This window comes from Hippocampus guttulatus, chromosome 4 (assembly GCF_054856545.1).
Source record: "Hippocampus guttulatus isolate MCC_2025c chromosome 4, RoL_Hgut_1.0, whole genome shotgun sequence".
Classification (NCBI taxonomy): Eukaryota; Metazoa; Chordata; class Actinopteri; order Syngnathiformes; family Syngnathidae; genus Hippocampus; species Hippocampus guttulatus.
The window spans coordinates 17,717,188-17,734,109 of NC_141264.1; the positions used below are offsets into that span (position 1 = coordinate 17,717,188).

The 16,922-nt window shown below is 42.6% G+C and overlaps 2 protein-coding genes across 2 annotated transcripts; one reads left to right on the forward strand and one right to left on the reverse strand.

Annotated features, from left to right (window-relative positions):
- Window positions 1-1,834: 1,834 nt before the first annotated feature.
- Window positions 1,835-5,613, forward strand: tmem276a (transmembrane protein 276a). The gene is made up of 4 exons (XM_086110074.1): window positions 1,835-2,410; window positions 2,722-2,835; window positions 2,936-3,073; window positions 4,841-5,613. Exons 1-4 carry the CDS (start codon window positions 2,023-2,025, stop codon window positions 5,086-5,088), a joined length of 888 nt encoding a protein of 295 aa, XP_085966200.1. The 5' UTR covers window positions 1,835-2,022; the 3' UTR covers window positions 5,089-5,613.
- Window positions 5,614-10,014: 4,401 nt separating this feature from the next.
- fibina (fin bud initiation factor a) lies at window positions 10,015-11,706 on the reverse strand. The gene has a single exon (XM_086109223.1). The coding sequence runs from the start codon at window positions 11,640-11,642 to the stop codon at window positions 11,019-11,021; it is 624 nt and encodes a 207-aa protein (XP_085965349.1). The 5' UTR covers window positions 11,643-11,706; the 3' UTR covers window positions 10,015-11,018.
- Between the last annotated feature and the right edge of the window lie 5,216 nt (window positions 11,707-16,922).

Sequence of the window (16,922 nt, forward strand, 5' to 3'; positions counted from 1 at the left end):
GACAATGAAACAAAAAGCGAAGTTTGGAATTAGGTTTGTTCCTCTTTTAGTTTGGAATTATAGTTTTAGATGAGGAAGTTTTGAACATGAGAATGAAACTCGCTGAAAAGGTTGCGTCGGTTGTATTTTCCATTATATCAACACATTCAGTGAAGGAGCAAGTCTTCACTTTGACTTTAATGTCTGTATCTGTGGCCATTTTTAAATGCATCTGTTTACTCTTCACTTTCACTCGGTACTGCTTTTGTACACTGGGCACTGATACATGTGCCTCTTAGCTCATAGCAAATGATGCAGTTAGCTTTGCTCACCCTTAGTCTTCTTTCTTTGACGCACATGCTCAGTCAGTTATTGAATCCACACACCTGGTATGGTATCAAGAGATTGGGTGAAAACCCATTCCAGTCCAAAATACGGAAACTAGAACTGGCTGATGTGGAGTGATGGCTTTAGGCACTGGAGCCTCAACAGGTCACGCTATGTGCTGTGTTTGAATCTATGGCGAGTCGTTTCTTCTTGTGTGGAGTTTACGCTGTAGATGTTCTCCCTGCGCTCACGTGCTTTCCTTCCCGATACATTTCAAAAACATTTGTACGGATCTTAGCTTCCTCGTGACCATGAACAGACTAAGTGTGGGGATGATGGATGGATAGTCCTTGAAAAATGAAGGATTGCTCTACTGTCATTATCCAAAACTACTTGTCCATAGCCTGAAGCCAATCTCACTTGATGTCGGCAGGGAGCAATCTGGATTGATTGCCTGTCAATCACAGAACTGACACAAAAAGACAGACAACCGTGCACACTCTTCCATCATTCTAACATATTTAGGTTTGTGCGTGTGTGTGTGGAGGGGGGAGGGGGGCTTTCTGTATGTAAAATATCCATTCATAGTCTCTCATTCAACGTAACAGAAATGACAAGAAAACAGACATGTTCTAAACTATACATCATTCGATCACTTTCTACATGTACAAAACCAAACGTTTGTTCCACTCTGTTGATGGATTGAATTGAAACAAAACAACAATAAAAATAAAAGGAACTTGTTTTTGTTTTGGGGGCCTACCGTTGGAGGTTGCATTCATGATGGATGGTCATTCTGTTTATTTGTTCAAAAATCACTTTAACAAATGATCATGATTATTATTTAACAATGTTGGCATACTCTCATTTTTAAGCAAGTTGAGCATTTTGGATTTACTGTTTTTGGACTGCGCATGAGCTGATTGGTTCACACAAGGGACAACAAAACCTAAGAAGCAAAACGTAAAAAAAGGCACACGGGAAACAAGACATAACATGAAACAAAAATAATGTAATCTAAACAACAAAAATAGATCATGACAACAGAACTATTCTGCAAATTTTAACCTTACCTGGCCTGTGTGTCCATTGAAAAAAAAAAAATCAAACGTCACCCTTGAGCAAAATTGTGTCATTAAGTGTCGAATCCAGCCATTGTAAAAGAACTGTTGCGGCACAAGTGCCGTTATGATCCAATTCCACCAAAGTGGTCCAGATGTTCTCATTTATTTTGTGTTTCTCTGTTCATCCAACTATGCCAACAAAGAAGGGAAAGTGACGGAAATAATAATGTAATGTAAATGCTGTTCCACTCATCGGCCGATTACCTCTGTATCTTTGTGACACCACATATTTTTGTAACCTTTTTTCTGCTTTTGAATGTAAAATACGTTCCTGGCTGTGGTTCATGAAAAGAAACACCGACCAAATCTACTGTACTGTCGTCTGTTTGTGAGAACGCCAATATGTTATTTTTGGCGCCATCCAGTGGTGTATTCTTGTATGTATTTACTGTATTTTTGCAGGGACCAATCCAGTCTCCGGGCGAGAAAGAGCTTGACTGGCTGAAGCAGACAACCAAAACATCGCATCCGGGCCTCCACGTCTCCATCCTCAATGCGGCGATGCTCGCTGCCTACCTGACCAGGACTCCCTGAGGAGGCCCCCCTGTCTGGCGGAGGGGATTTCTCAACACGGCAGCCGCATGGAAGGAACATGGCTGCGATGAGGACTTTAACCGCGGCGGGTCTCGTCCTAGCCTTGTGCGCCCTCGGCCTCATCGCTGTGGCCATCGGCACCGACAACTGGTACGAGACAGACGCCAGGAGGCACCGCGAGCGCTGCAAGAATTACTCAAACAAGCGGACCGACCCGGGCTACATCTACATCTCAAACAACAACCTCCCGCTGCGCATGCTTCCCAAAGCGAGCGCCGGGTCGGAGGCGAGGATGCCGAGGCTGCGGAATCGGCGGCACCTTGCGCCTCCAGCCTCCGCGATGGAGTCGCTGTGCAATCGGCATTTCAACTCCACCGTCATCGGACTGTGGAGGAAGTGTCACCGGATGGGATTTGACCTGGAGACGGAGGATTTAATCTTTAAAGGTATGCTACTGTAGTCATATTTGTGTATGTGCGCGAGTGCGAGCGTGTCAAATGCGTATAAACGTATTGCGCAATCCAATATAAATCGCAGGTCCACATGAAATAACAACAACGCGCATTCACATAAGCCTTGGCGTGTTTAACAATACGCTTCTCCATCTTGCTGTGGGTGGCTCATCCACCGTCCATGGATGGGTGGGTGATGAAAGTTTTTTTTTTAGGGACGGGGGGGAGGGGGTACATCCTCCTCGTATCTTGTAAAGGATGTTATGTGACACCCCCTCTCTCTTTTGTGTGGTTTGCTTCCACAGGATTGGTTGCACGTTGCACGCCAATCAAATACTACTACTCTTCATCGGCATTGCCCAGAAACGTGCCAATCAACCTGACCAAGACGATCAGGCAGGATGAGTGGCACGCGCTACGTGAGTCTTTCGTTTCTCATAAACGTGCTGGAAAATAAACCAGCAGCAGCATCAGCAGCAACAACAACAGTCAATAGCGGCGCTCGATCTTCTATTGCAGATCTCCAGAGGATGACGGTGAGTTTTATCGGCATGGCCATATCCATTATCCTGTTTGGCTGGACCATTGGCGTGCTGGGCTGTTGGAAGGCACATGATCTCATGCAGTATGTTGCCGGACTGCTCTTCCTCATGGGAGGTAAGCGTAGTACCCTAAATGACCTCACGGGGGCAGTAAACTCAAAGGGATCCAAGCACTGGCCTCCCCACAAAAACAAAAACAGCCACCGAGTGCGTTTTTTACGTTGGAAAAACCTCACAGCATCCCACGAAAATAATTGTCATAAAAAAATAATTTGTAGTGTCTGACCGAGCCTATATGCGGCCCAATAGCTGAAACTGATTTGCTTAAGTCTTTTTCAGGGTGAAAATAGCCCAACAAGGCAAGATTGGAACCCAAGACTGCGAGGCAGGAATTCAAACCACTAGTGCATTAGACAGAAAAAATAGATAACACTTATATTACCTATACAGCACAGGAGTATTGAACAGAGGTATTGGAAATGACATTATTAATATGAACATAAAGCGAGTAACATTTAATATTTGGTGGCCCACTGACTTCACCAAACTGTTACTTTCTTCATTTGAAATGCTTTTTCCTGGCCTTTAGTGCAGCCTCCTTCAGAGGCTTTTCACCACAGAGTCTCCTCTTCAGGAGGTGAAATGCATGCTCTGATGCCGGTGATTAACTTGGCCAGTCCTTTTCTCCCCTGAAGTCCTTTGTTGTGTTGGCAGTGTGTTTTGGGTCATTTTGTTGCTGCATGATGAAGCTTCTCCTGGTTAGTTTGGATGCACTGTATTTTTCTCTAAATTGCCAGACAAAATGGTTTTGTAGACTTCAGAATTCTAGAATTCATGAGTTACATCATCATTAAAGACTAGTGAGCCCATTCCAGAAGCAGCCATCCATGCCCAAGCCATGACATTGCCCCCACCATGCTTAAAGGATGAGCTTGTGTGTTTTGGATCACAAGCAGTGTTTCCTCATACTTTGGCCTTTCTATCAATTTTGTAGAGGTTCATCTTGGTTTCATCAGCCCATAAAAAGCTTTGTTCCAAAACCGTTGTTGCTCATCTCTCTCATTCGTTGCAAAATTCAGTCTGGCCTTCCGATTGGTTCTGCTGGTAACCGATAAGTGTATTGCATCTTGTGGTTAGGCCTGTGTATTTCTTCTCTCGAAGTAGATTGTGATACCTTCAACCCTGCCGGGCGGAGGTGAACAATGATGTCACTGACTGTTGTCTTTGGGTGTTTCTTCACAGCTCTCACAATGTTTCTGTGATCAATTGCTGGTAATACCCTTGGACAACCTGTATGATGTCCGGTGCTCAGTACATCAGTAGTTTCTTTCTTTTCCAGGACATTCCAAGTTGTTGTATTGGCTCTGCTCAGTGCTTGAGCTAAAGCTCTGAGAGACTTTCCCTCTTCACTCAGCTTCAAAATGGTTTGCGTTTCGCACATAGAAAGTATGGTCTTTGTATTCGTTTACATTTGACGCTCACCAGCCCAAAATATCTTGCATGTTGGCAACCTAACAGCTGCTAACAAACATTAGCTCATGAATTAAATGTTAGCACAACAGATAACTTTAGCCTGAAGCTAGCTAGCAGCTGATTTGCGCTAGCTAGCTGTTATGTGGAAAACTTTACGACGATCACGAAGATTACGATTAAACTTAAAGCTTACTATTAAATTAATAAGATGGTTGTTGTTATGATGATGTTTTATATATATATATATATATAAAAATGAAAGAAAGTGTTATGTGTGTTTTTCATTGTTGTGTTTCTTTGAGGGAGTTTGACGAATATGCCCTGAGAGTTCCCGAACGCATCGCACTCCATTCATTTTACAGTGGAAAATTATTTAAAATCTGTCACGTGTTTCACTTCCTGTGGACAGGAACATGCTGCATCATCTCTCTCTGCACATGTGTGGCGGGAATCAACTTTGAACTGTCGCGTTACCCTCGCTACATGTTTGGAATACCGGAGGACATCAGCCACGGCTATGGCTGGTCTATGTTCTGCGCGTGGGGCGGACTGGGACTGACTCTGCTGGCCGGGTTCCTGTGCACACTCGCCCCCTCCCTTTACCCACCGCACACCCCCGTGGCCCAGAAGCCGCGGCAGGAGAACGGCTGCGTGTGATGGGCCCACGCTAACCCGAAACGGACAACACGATGACCTGCATCCAGGACAGTGCAGGAATTCTGCAGTGTGCATCGTGGCACAAAGAAAGCACAAGAACACAGGGGGTAGGGGTGGGGGGTGGGGTGGATATTGGACAGAAGATGACCCCTCTCATGACGAGCCGATCGGTGTTATTGCTTGCTCTCCAAGAGGACAGTACTGTAGTTCAGCACATTTCTTAACACCCAACCAACATCTAACTAAAGAAAGAGAATAGCACAACCCGGAAACTGTATTAAATATGAAAACATATGATATGTACGTCACATTTGAAAGGGCAACCGCGTATCATTATGCATCATTCAACACAAGTTATGTACATGTACCTTTTTAACCGTATGTATGCCAATGTATTTGTGTTTATTCAAGGGGAAAATAGGGCACATTAAGTCCAAACTGCGTCTGACTGATGTGTTTTTGTTGTTCTTGAGGTTGTCTTCACCATCTGAGTATTTTTCAAAAATAAAACAGCCATGCAAAACATTCTGTGTGGAGCACATACTGGCGCACACACCAGCACAACTGTATCAAATATTTGGCAAAGATGATAAAAATGCTCACTTTCACTACTGTCTAATATGGATTCTCTGACAATATGTTTGTTTATTATTGTGGCTATCCAGTGAGCATATTCCATTTTTTGAAGAAAAGAGCATACTTGTCCTTCATCCATTGGTTTAGAAATATTTGTGTCTGTGCCTTTTGTGACAAAAACTATTAATGAATCAACAAATACCTCGACTAAAAGTAGATTTAACTATGGCTAAATTCAATGAGGTATTACTTTTTTTTTTTTAAAGGAGATAGCTCTTCTGTATTGACCTCAAAAAACTGAAACTGGCGGAGGTAGTAAAGTGACACAATGCACTTCTGCTTCTCTATTGGCAGTCTTAATCAAAACATGGAACAGAGCAACACATACCAGACACTTGCATGTATATAACTGACGAGATGCACACCAGTTACAAAACTGGAACGACTTGTCCACAATGTTGACCGGAGATTAACATTAAATCCAAATGCTGACTTTACTGCTTTCCTGAGAATTCTTTGCCCCAATCTTCTCCGCCTTACAACTATGCGACTGAAAGCAGATTTAAAATCTTTAAGTGATTATTTGCAGCTGCAACCACAGAACGGACTCCTTAATTGTGTACATCGAAACCATATTCACATTAAAAGTGCAGTCACGCTGTCGTAAGATTCCAGTATAAATTACATCTTAGAATGAGCCACTTTTTCTGTTGTGTGTTGTTCTGAGATGAAGGTGCAACTGTTGGCAGCAAATTTTCTTGTTTGTAGCAGTAAATCCAAGGCAGCACAAGAACAAGGCATCAGAACTGTTAGGGCCAAATCACAAACGGCCTCAGGCATTTTGGTGGTGCACAACTGTACAACACCACATGCAGAAGTATTTTTTCACTTGTACAACTGGGTCAAAAGTAGCCCAAATTGGGTGACATAGCGGTGTTATTTATACCCAGCGCATTGGATTAAGGGTTCGACCCAGCATCTTGGATCAAGATTTTGAGCCTACAAGGGGTAAAAACGAACCATATTGATGAGTTAAAGCTACTAACAATTGGCTCACCACGTTATCAATTTAGCCGTCTTTAAAAATATTACAGTGGTACCTCTACTTACGAAATTAATTGGTTCTGGAAGAAATTTCTTAACTAGAAAAATTTGTAAGTAGAGAGGTTATGCCTCTCTACAAAAAATCTGAACTAAATGTTTCCTAAAGCATACAAATCTATCAAAATATGTAACAAATACATGTTACAATTAGATTATTGCGCAATAAATGACAGTTGTGCATAATGTAAAAAACAAAAAATAGAGTAAAGAATAAAAATGATGATCATTGAACTTTTAACTGTGTCCTCGTCATTTTTTGCCCTCTTTAGTTCTCTCTCAGAAGTGTTTTTTGCCTGGCGTTTTGTCAAGAACTGATCCAAGGACTTTTGATTTTGTCGGCTTTTAACAATCCTTCGAAAATGTCCAAGGCCAACATCAGCATAGTGAGCGATCACCCGACTGGTGAACACTTTTTGTGGGTGATTCAAAATTACGTAAAACTATCGGAACATCTCATGGCCCGCGGGGCAAATGACGAGTAGCTGCATAGACACCTATCTATCTATCTATCTATCTATCTATCTATCTACACACACAGACACATTCGGTAGAGGTCCCTCTTAGCCAATGGGATGCCAGGATGATGCTCGGTAATAGCCAATGGCAGAGCAGCTCTAATTATGTTGCATTCAGGAAAATTCGGAGCTGCGATTGCAGGCCATACTGTATTTTTACCTTTCGTATCTTGACACTTATTTCGTAACAAGAGGCAATATTTTCCTGTTGAGACGTTTCATAACTTGAAAATTTCGTATGAAAAGACGTTCGTAAGTAGAGGTACCAACATTTTCCTCTGTTACGGGTCACAACGGCGAGTCCCTCGTAATATTTTGATTTCCTATGCATCTTAAATCTTGGTTTCAGTTCACCTGTCATTCCAATTAAGACAATAGAAAAAAGACGAATAAACGGATGAATGAAAGCCAAAAAGTATGTTTATGCCAAAGTGATTCATCCAAACTCCTAAAGAGTATTTTGTTTCATATAGCATGATTTAATAATACCAAAAGAGTTCCTGTTGTAAGTGAAGGAATGATTCTCATCACTGTGTTTCATTGCTTTAAACTGAACCCTCCTCAGATGCAAATCATCATCAGACAGATCATTATCACATCGTAAATTCTGTCTGAGGTCTTATCACTTCATTTACACCTTGAGCATTTGAGTTTCTAATTTTATTGCCTCCCTGCACATAAAAAGTGCAAAGTGCTTACGAACTGTAGCTGGCAGATAACCATGGTAGTGTACAAGTACTTTTAAAAATAGTCGTGTCGAAGCACTTTTTTATGCTTCAATCAGAGCAAGTCATCAGATTCATCTAATCTACAGAGCACATCCGGTTCAAGTGCTGGAGCCTATCCTGGCTGATTTATTAGCGCAAAAGGCAGCAGGAGAGTCAGCTATGTGAACCTCTACACCACCCCGATAGCGCTCATGAAAACGTTTGCCTTGATAAAACCCTTGAAATAATGTATTTAGACATCCAATTACTATCGCGTTTAACCTCATCGAGCACAGTGTATAAGAAGGAACAGAAGCATAAGGTAAAAAATTGAGAATGGCGCAAGCACTTATAGCATGCAGACACACTGGATATCGTAACTTCTTGAGGCGGTTAACACCCGATCTTGGTAATTTTGCAGAGAAGCGCAGGTTGGCGGCTCTGCCAGAGGGAGGGCTGCGCCGCCGTGGGAGCGGTCACCGCTGACTTCAATTATGGGAACTCAAGGCGGCTCCTTTCATTCCCGATGAATGCGGCATGCCAGTCGCACACTAGAGCAGATGCACCATCTCCAAAAATAAACCCCACTATCACAAATCTATCAGAAGAGCTGGCCTCGACACTGACAGGAAGTGAAAATCTGATCCCCTTTGCTGCGATAACAACTTCCATTTTTGGGGGAATAACCTCTGCAAGGTAGGTTGTAGATATTTCTATTGTTGCTCCTTGTTTTGGATTGACATATGCTCACAGTTTTATGGTCTTACGTAGCCAAACTGTCAACTGGGCATCTTTTGGTGTACATGCTGTAGGCTCTCTCCTGCACACACCCACACACACTTTGCTTGCAGTGCAACTTCGGTACCATAAAACATAGGTACTGAATAAACTTGGTCAAGAGAAAGTTTCGTTATTCAGTCATTTTGGTGAATAAGGCAAATATTTCTTCTGTTGGACACAATGCATGTATTGTTGTGAATGTTTTAAATGTCTTGGTCACAGAATATTGAAATATGTTTCCAAGTGAAATTACCAGTAGGTTTTTTTTCCCCACTGACTGCATATTTACCCTTCCTCAAGGAATTATTTGGAGTCTCACTGAGTCATATTATTCCAAAGTAACAGTACTCTTACTTGAGTACAATTTTTGGCCACTCTACCCACCCCTGCTTTTGGCCCAGCGGTTTTGAGAATGTATACACTTAGATTTTTTGCACTGACAAAGGGCCGTCTTCCCAAAACTGTTCCTGAAAAGAACAAAATTGCCCAAAGTGGCCCGGTAACATGAAGAGATCAGATTCTTAATTTAATAGACTAATAGTATGGCTCCATCGAGTACGTCAGTCTTGTGTACGCATCTGAGAGGACTCAGTGTTTCAGGTCAGCTCTGAACCAGAATCACATTCCTGACCTGCCTTTGTTTGTGCTTTTAATAAGTCAGTGTGGAGAATACATTCTTTTAACAGCAGGCCTCCTCGCTCCAAACCATCCCATCCACCCCCCAAAAAAAGTATGCTTCTGTCGGAAGAATTAATGTCCCCTCCCCTTCCGCCCTACAAAAAAAAAAAAAGCCTTGTTGCTTTTGTGAGCCTCTATAGGTTTAACATACACAGTGGATTTTTTTTCCCGCAACCTAGTGAAAACAGAACCATGGGCTGCTCCCCTGAAATTTCCGATGCCTTGTAGACATATAAGGTTTCTGTGCACGCTGAGCTCCTGCCTCTTCGGACAGTGCTCCTTGCCTACATTGGTGCGCTGCTGTATTAAACAGAGCTGTTTTCAAAAAGGGGTCCCAGAGGGGAAGCTGGAGTGTGAGGGAAACCAGACAGAGGAAATCACACCCAGTTGAAGCCCATTGGCGGGCAGCACATCTGGCCCCCCTAAAAAAAACATCTCAGGCACATTTATTGCTGTGCGCCTTTTGCGGACAGGAACAGACAGCGACAGAAAATATATGACCAATTACAGTCATTGGCAGGCATGCGATGTGTTTAAGCACCGACATATTGACCAAAAATACGTGCGGTTTGGAAAGTCACTGTGAGCTTACGTTTTTATTAACAAATATATGTTTCAATATAGAATACAGGAGATACCTCTGCAATATACATTTAATGGCATCGTGTTTAGTCTACAAAAGTCACACATTACTTTCCCAACACCTGATATTGCGTAACACCATAGAGGAAGACATTTGAGCTTTGGGAATTTAAAGTCAGTTCTTCACAAAATGCACATAATAATCATCATAATTTTACACAAACCCCACACTGTTACAAATGGACTCCAAAGAGCGTTTTCCTTCCGATAAAAGTATTTTATCATCAAAGTGAAATGCTTCCAGATGGAGCTGGGAGGCAGTGACGGGACCCAGATGGCAATTAAGATGGACCACTTGAAGGGACACTCAAGTCTGCCACTGCTTTCGGAAAAACTAAATAACACAAAATAAAGTTCTATAGCTTTGCGGGTTCATGCAAAAGACAATGGAGGAGTATTTATATTAAAATTAGCTTCAGACATATTAATTTACTTCAAAAAAAATATTATATAGAGGTGGTGCAAATGTCAGTTAAAGTCTAGTAGATAGTTTTTTTTATTTTTATGACCTGTATTGAGCATCTTTATAACCCCATAGATCTCACTTGTCTTTTGGGATGCTAAAAATAAAGTACATTCAAGAAAACCATGCACTGTTGATGACATGTCCATTCATCAGAGAAGCATGCCAAGAAAGCTCAGATTGTGCTCGAGTGTCGTAAAGAGATGCGGAAATATTAAAGGCCAGTTGCCTTGTACTCAATGTTATTTTAAATGGGACTGAGAGCTTTGTCCATATAAAAACTTAACAATGTACTGATTCTTACGACCCCCTGGGCCTTTACAACTTGCGGAAATCAATATACACCACTGATTTCCTTAGCCTGCCCCTTGGCTCAGAGGAATGCGCTGATACGCGTGCTGGTCCGATTGAATGACACATCTCCAAAAACTTTACAGACGAATGCTTCCCAATGATATGAAGGGACTATGATCCTGGATTAAGATATTGTGTTTTAAGGTGACTCAATCTACTCCCGTGGCTGCGAACGATGAGAGACAGAAGTTCCTGTTTGTCCCTCAGCCCCAGCGAGATGTCCTTCGTGTCCCTCAGGCCGTCTCTGACGTCCCCCACTTGCTTGAGCACGAAGCCGCTCAGTTGTTGTTCCTCCTTCAGCTCGCTCTCTTGGCTCTGCTTGAACTTCACCTCCAGCTCCTCCAGAGATTTGTCCACACCGGAGAAAGCCTCTGTGATCTGGGATATCTCTCTCCGGAGGAAGCGGCCGTAGGTGTCCTCTCCGTCCAGGTCGTTGGCTACCACCCGCCCGATGCTCTCTAGTAGCCGCGCCGAGTCCTCCGCCTGAAGCCGGGCGAGGATCAGCTCCTCCCGCACCAGCGCGTCACTCTCCTCCTCGGCCACGGAACACGGGGAACCGTCCGAGAATCTGAAGACCATCTGGCACTTTTCAGGGTCTTCTGTGTCATCGTAGTCGCCGTCCGGGACGTAGAAGTGATGGAAAGTGCCGTTGGAGATCTCGGCTTGCAGAGGTCCGTCATAGACCGCCGCGCTCAGGGGCAGACTTGTGAGCACGATGAGCAACAGAGGATTCATCGTGCGCCTCCTCTCCACAACCCAGCATGTGCGCTGGGAGTGGGATCAGGCGCAGAGTTTTCATCAGGGCTCATGTTACACAGCCTCCCCCTGCTTCCCCCATTCCCCACCTAAAGGCACAGCATGGTAAAACTGAGCTGGGGCCCCTTGTCGGCCCTGGTCATCATGCTGACCACACAAAGCTGCTACTCACTCGCACACTCAGCATGTTATGACCATTTGCGCAATGCAAAACTTCATACATCGTCAAAATAATCACTTTCCGAAGGTAATAATGAGCAATTTTGATTTACAGAAAGGGTTGGTTGTTGATTACATCAGTGTTTTGCAGCCTTTTTTGAGCCAAGGCACATGCGAGCAATTTACAGTGGAATAAGCTCACGCCACACTATAAAAAAAAAGTCACAAAAGTAGGCTGTACTGTCTATGCGTTATACTAAAATAAGCATCTCATTTAACTCACTAATTGACTACTGTCTTTTGGGCAGTAAGTGAATAATCATTCTTTGACCAATTAAGTGAAATTGGATAATTTTTCCCAATACACACCGATGATCTCTCAAGGCACACCGATGTGAGGTTGGGAATTAGAAAAAAAAATAGATTAACTGATTGATTGCAATCTTTAGTTTGAACATGTGCACAGTAACCTCAAAACAAGCCATTCATTCCGCCATTATCTGAACCGCTTATCCAAATGAGGGTCGCTGGCGTGCTAGAGCATATCCCAGCTGTCTTTGAAGTCTACCCAAATTGGATTATTCTGAAATAAGCAGCATGATGGCAAACTTAATTCACAATTTACAATATGTGCTCAGTACTGAAAAATAAATGACATTTAGTTATAAAATTGGCTAAGTGCATGATACCAATTTATTGACTAGTACATGGGCCCAAAAAGAAACATTAAGCAGAAGCATTATAAATTCCCTCTTAAGTGTCATATAACTTTATGACTTAATGTCTAAAATGTGGCGGAGAAAAGGCTTAGAAGCATTCATTTCACTCTTCACATTCATTCAGAATCAACACATTCAGAAGAAACTCTCCGTCGGGTTACGTTCACACAGGAGCAGTTTTTAAACGGTGTTGAGGATGGCTTTAATTAAAGTGGATCACCACCACGGGCCTACCACAAAAGCAAGAGTGGCACCCCAGTGACTCTATCTCATGATTATATCATAGACACACCCCGGGGGTGATGATCCAATCTGCTGCATATCCTGGCCTGGATAATTACATCAGCACAGGGTGGTCATACATGTCAGCAACAAGTGGAAACATATGGTCAGCTTTGAACACAAAGCCAGTAATAATAGTCCATGCCGTTGGCTTTGTGCTGCTATCAGTCTTGCGTGCAGCATTTGACTGTTGAACCTGAAAGGTCCAGGACAGGCATTGCTGGGATTCACTGTACAACCAGTTTCCCCATAGGAAATAATACTGTAATGAAAAGTGAAATAACACTTACTGTGCGAGTAGATAAGTACAGTAAATGGGTAAGATCAACCAATGAATTATGCCAAGATTAATTTTGTGGCTTTGGCAGTTTTTTTCTGCTTTCAACATTCTAAGCTCAATGCTAACTCATACCATTGCTTTAAGTTGCCCTAGAAGTTTGGTTCCTTCATTAACTATAGTGCTTGGTCTCATTAGGGGTTATGGGCGAGCTGAATCCCTCTTCTAATTGACTGACATCCATTTGCAATCACACAGTCACATATGAGGATATTCAATCAACCCAACATTCATGTTTTTGGGAAGAGGGAAGAAGCCGGAGTTCCTGGAGAAACCGCACAAAAACATAGGGAGCACATGTAAACACTAAAAAAGAAGGTCAAAGTACAGATTCCGACCACAAACGTGAAAACCTTAAGGCAAACCCCCCCCCCCCCCCCCCCAACAAAAACGGCAATGCAGAGTTAATCCATTATCCTTTCTGTATTCAGGAAAATGGAGTCAGTAGATGATAAAGAGCAGGAGCCCCAGCACAGAGCCCTGGGGCACACTTGAAGTGACTGGAGAGACATCAGATGAAAAGGACTTAAGCTGAATGAACTCAGCGTCGTTCAGTGGTGCAATAAGACAAAAAAACAAAACCAAAAAAAATGTGCAGGGTTAATTCTTTGATATTCACGAAATTGAGACCTGATGCATTGTGCTAACGTCATGCATTACAAAACTGCCTCGCCCACAATCTCAATGAAACTGGATGGATATGGTATGAGTTAGGTTGATATTTTTTCCGGTCTAAGGCACTGCTGACAGGAGCAATAACATCAGAACAGAAATCAGCAAGGGAAAAAAAAAGCCTGAATGAAAAGAGACCACCCACAGGGAAATGGACATTCAAGACATCATATCCAAGTTCAACCACTGCTTACCCCTGAGAAAAGAATCCCACATTATTCTATGACTTTTTTTCTTCCATATCCTTCCTCCCGGACTTCCATAATGTCAAACATATTTCTCACTGACAAACTGCAAGTGTCAACTTTGAGATTTTCTCCCCCATAACTGAGGAGCCACACAGTGCTGAAACCTCAGCTTCTCTTGTTATTTTGTGCGTGACAACAACAAATGGGTCAGGATGCAAGAGGATGACTGAATGAGAAGGAGGACATGAAAACACCCACGAGAACGGCAAAGCTTTCCTTTGACAAAGCGGTCGGGGGGAAAAAAAAACAGGGCCAAAGACTCAAAAAAGAAGTGGATGAAAATAAAGAACCAGCCAGGAAACAAAGGCTAAACATGCAATTATTTAATAAAGTTCAGCCGATGAACTTGTAGATACTTGGTTTGAACAGCGTTTGAACTTGTCAGGGTAGGAAGCAGAGAGTGAGAGTGTTTCATGTCAGCGTGTCAGTAGGCCGAGTCATTGGACCACATGTGTTCAATTACATCATGGAATACGGCCATGTGTTTTTTTTTTTTTTTTTTTTGCCCTTTAGTCACTGCGTAAAGACACAGGTTGTAAAAGCTAGAGAGTGACAACAATCTTCCGTTAACTGTAGTCTTTAACGAGAGGTTTTTTTTTTTTTTTCAGGGTTTGTTTGCTTTGGGCCTGAAGGCAGCCGCCAGTGTAGGCTCCCAAGTGAGCAGCAAAAACAGCAATGTCGGTGGCTGGAGTTCAAAAGTAATAAGCTCGAGAAAAAATAAATAAAGTTTAGTCAAGCAGAGAGGAGATTTTTGGCTAATCAGTCTTGTCGGAGCTTTGATATAGCACTTTGAAACTGCATGAACTGGGTGAAATACTTGGACTGATTCACTTTTTAAGCGCGTTCATTTCGTATAAGATGCTTTCTTATAGTTACAGGTTTGTCATCAGTAAACACTGGTTGGGTAGTAGTTGTCGAGGACAACTTTTGAAAATAACATCAAACACTCTCAGTTCCCTAGTGGTAGGCACATTTGCCTTACAGTAAAGCTGTGCTGAGTTTGTTTCTCAGCCACTGTGTGAAGTTTGCATGTCCTGCCCATACTTGCACTAATTTTCCAGTACAAATACTTGAAGTCGATTTCTCAGGTGTCTGTACTTTACCGGGGTATTCCGATGGCTTTTTACATTTTTCATTCCTTAGAATTAAAAACAGATATTGGCACTTTCTACTGCTTTGTCAAAAGAGACTACTTACATTTTCAGGCTCTATGGCTGAGATGAGGACAGCACAGGTGCGTCTGATGGAACGACAAGATGATAAAGGTCCTTTGAAACAGTTTGGCACAGGGCAAGGAGGCACTCGGGCAAAGGCTGAGGAGAACTGCAGGTGACACGAGAGGCAGACAGGGATTTGTACCGTGGTGCTTGCTGATTTGCCAGGGGGGAAAACTAGTAGACGCCAATCCAAATCCAAGTCAGTGAGGGATTTACAAATCCAGTCTGGTGGCAAACAGAAGCAGAGGCTGGATAAACCGACAGGGTGCGAAAACAAGTCGGCCAAAGTCCAATTCCAAAATGCTGTAGAGTACTGCAACAATAAGTACCTATCTGAGCAGAGCTGCTTAAACATAGAAGGGGACAGGTGAAAACCGTCATGTCAAACTGAGGCCCAAGAAATGGCTGACAGGAAGTGGGCCTTCAAATGAAAAGGAAATGAGCAGAACATGAAAAAAAGGGGAAGGTGTATTTTTTTTTCCCAGTTTTTATCGTGAGCTAGTGTGACAGTTTTTGAGTGAACAAGTTTGCAACATTAGCAAAGCTATGGAAAGACAATGTTTTGATAGTACAAAAGACTGAACCAACGGTAGCTAGCTTGTTTCCGTCTCAGTACGAGCACTATAAATGTGAAAGAGGGGACTACTTTGTGTGTGGAGAAGTTTATTCCAGTAAAACTCATTTCTACTTTTTACTTTAACTTACTGTATGTGTAAAACGGAGTGATGCATACGGAGTGAGGTGCGCCTTAAAGCACTGGCGCACCTCACATATGTATATATATACTGTGTATATATATATAAAAAAGAGTATAATCAGCACTTTTGCTAGTCTAGTCCAGAGGTCCCCAAACTTTTTTGCCCCACGGACCGATTTCATGTCAGACAATATTTTCAGGGACCGGCCTTTAAGGGCGGATAGATACATCAATTTAATATGATATGACCTGCATGAAAAGTGTGGTATTTTCGAAACACAAGAATAAACACAAATCATGACATGAGGAACATCCTATTTGGCCGCAACATTCTCTGGTCGCTATGGTAACGTTTAAATGTGCCTTCAAAATAAAATACGCCGCAAATAAAAAGTGCATGAAAAATACGACTCACCATTGCTGCTTATTATGCAGAGTAGGCTTGGTGTGTGTGAATCACCTGTTGAGATAAAGCCGTATTTGAAATAGAACTCCTGATACTGTCGATTAAATGTGGCCTTCTCTTTCTTGAAAGTCGTAGGCTTCTCTTCTGTCTCCTGGCGGCACCTTTTCCCCTTCCCGAAAAAACTTTTTTCGGACGTTTGTTTTTTATGCGGTAACCCATCAAGTGGCCGAGAAGCGCGCATTCACCTGCGTCAAGAGTGGCATACTGTAGACTGATATAACATAGAATCCGGTTTTCAAAATAAAAAAATCTTTCAGATTCCAAAATGAATAAAACGGAAGGAATGTAAGTTATTTATTCTTTCTGTGTGGCTCGGCACCAAATGACCCGCGGACCAGTGGTTGGGGGCCGCTGGTCTAGTCAATTTTTCTCTTTAACACACTGAAACTACAGAGTGTGAGTACTTACTGTATCTCAACTGCGGGATTTTCTTGGGTACTCCAGCTTCACCTTGCCTTGCAA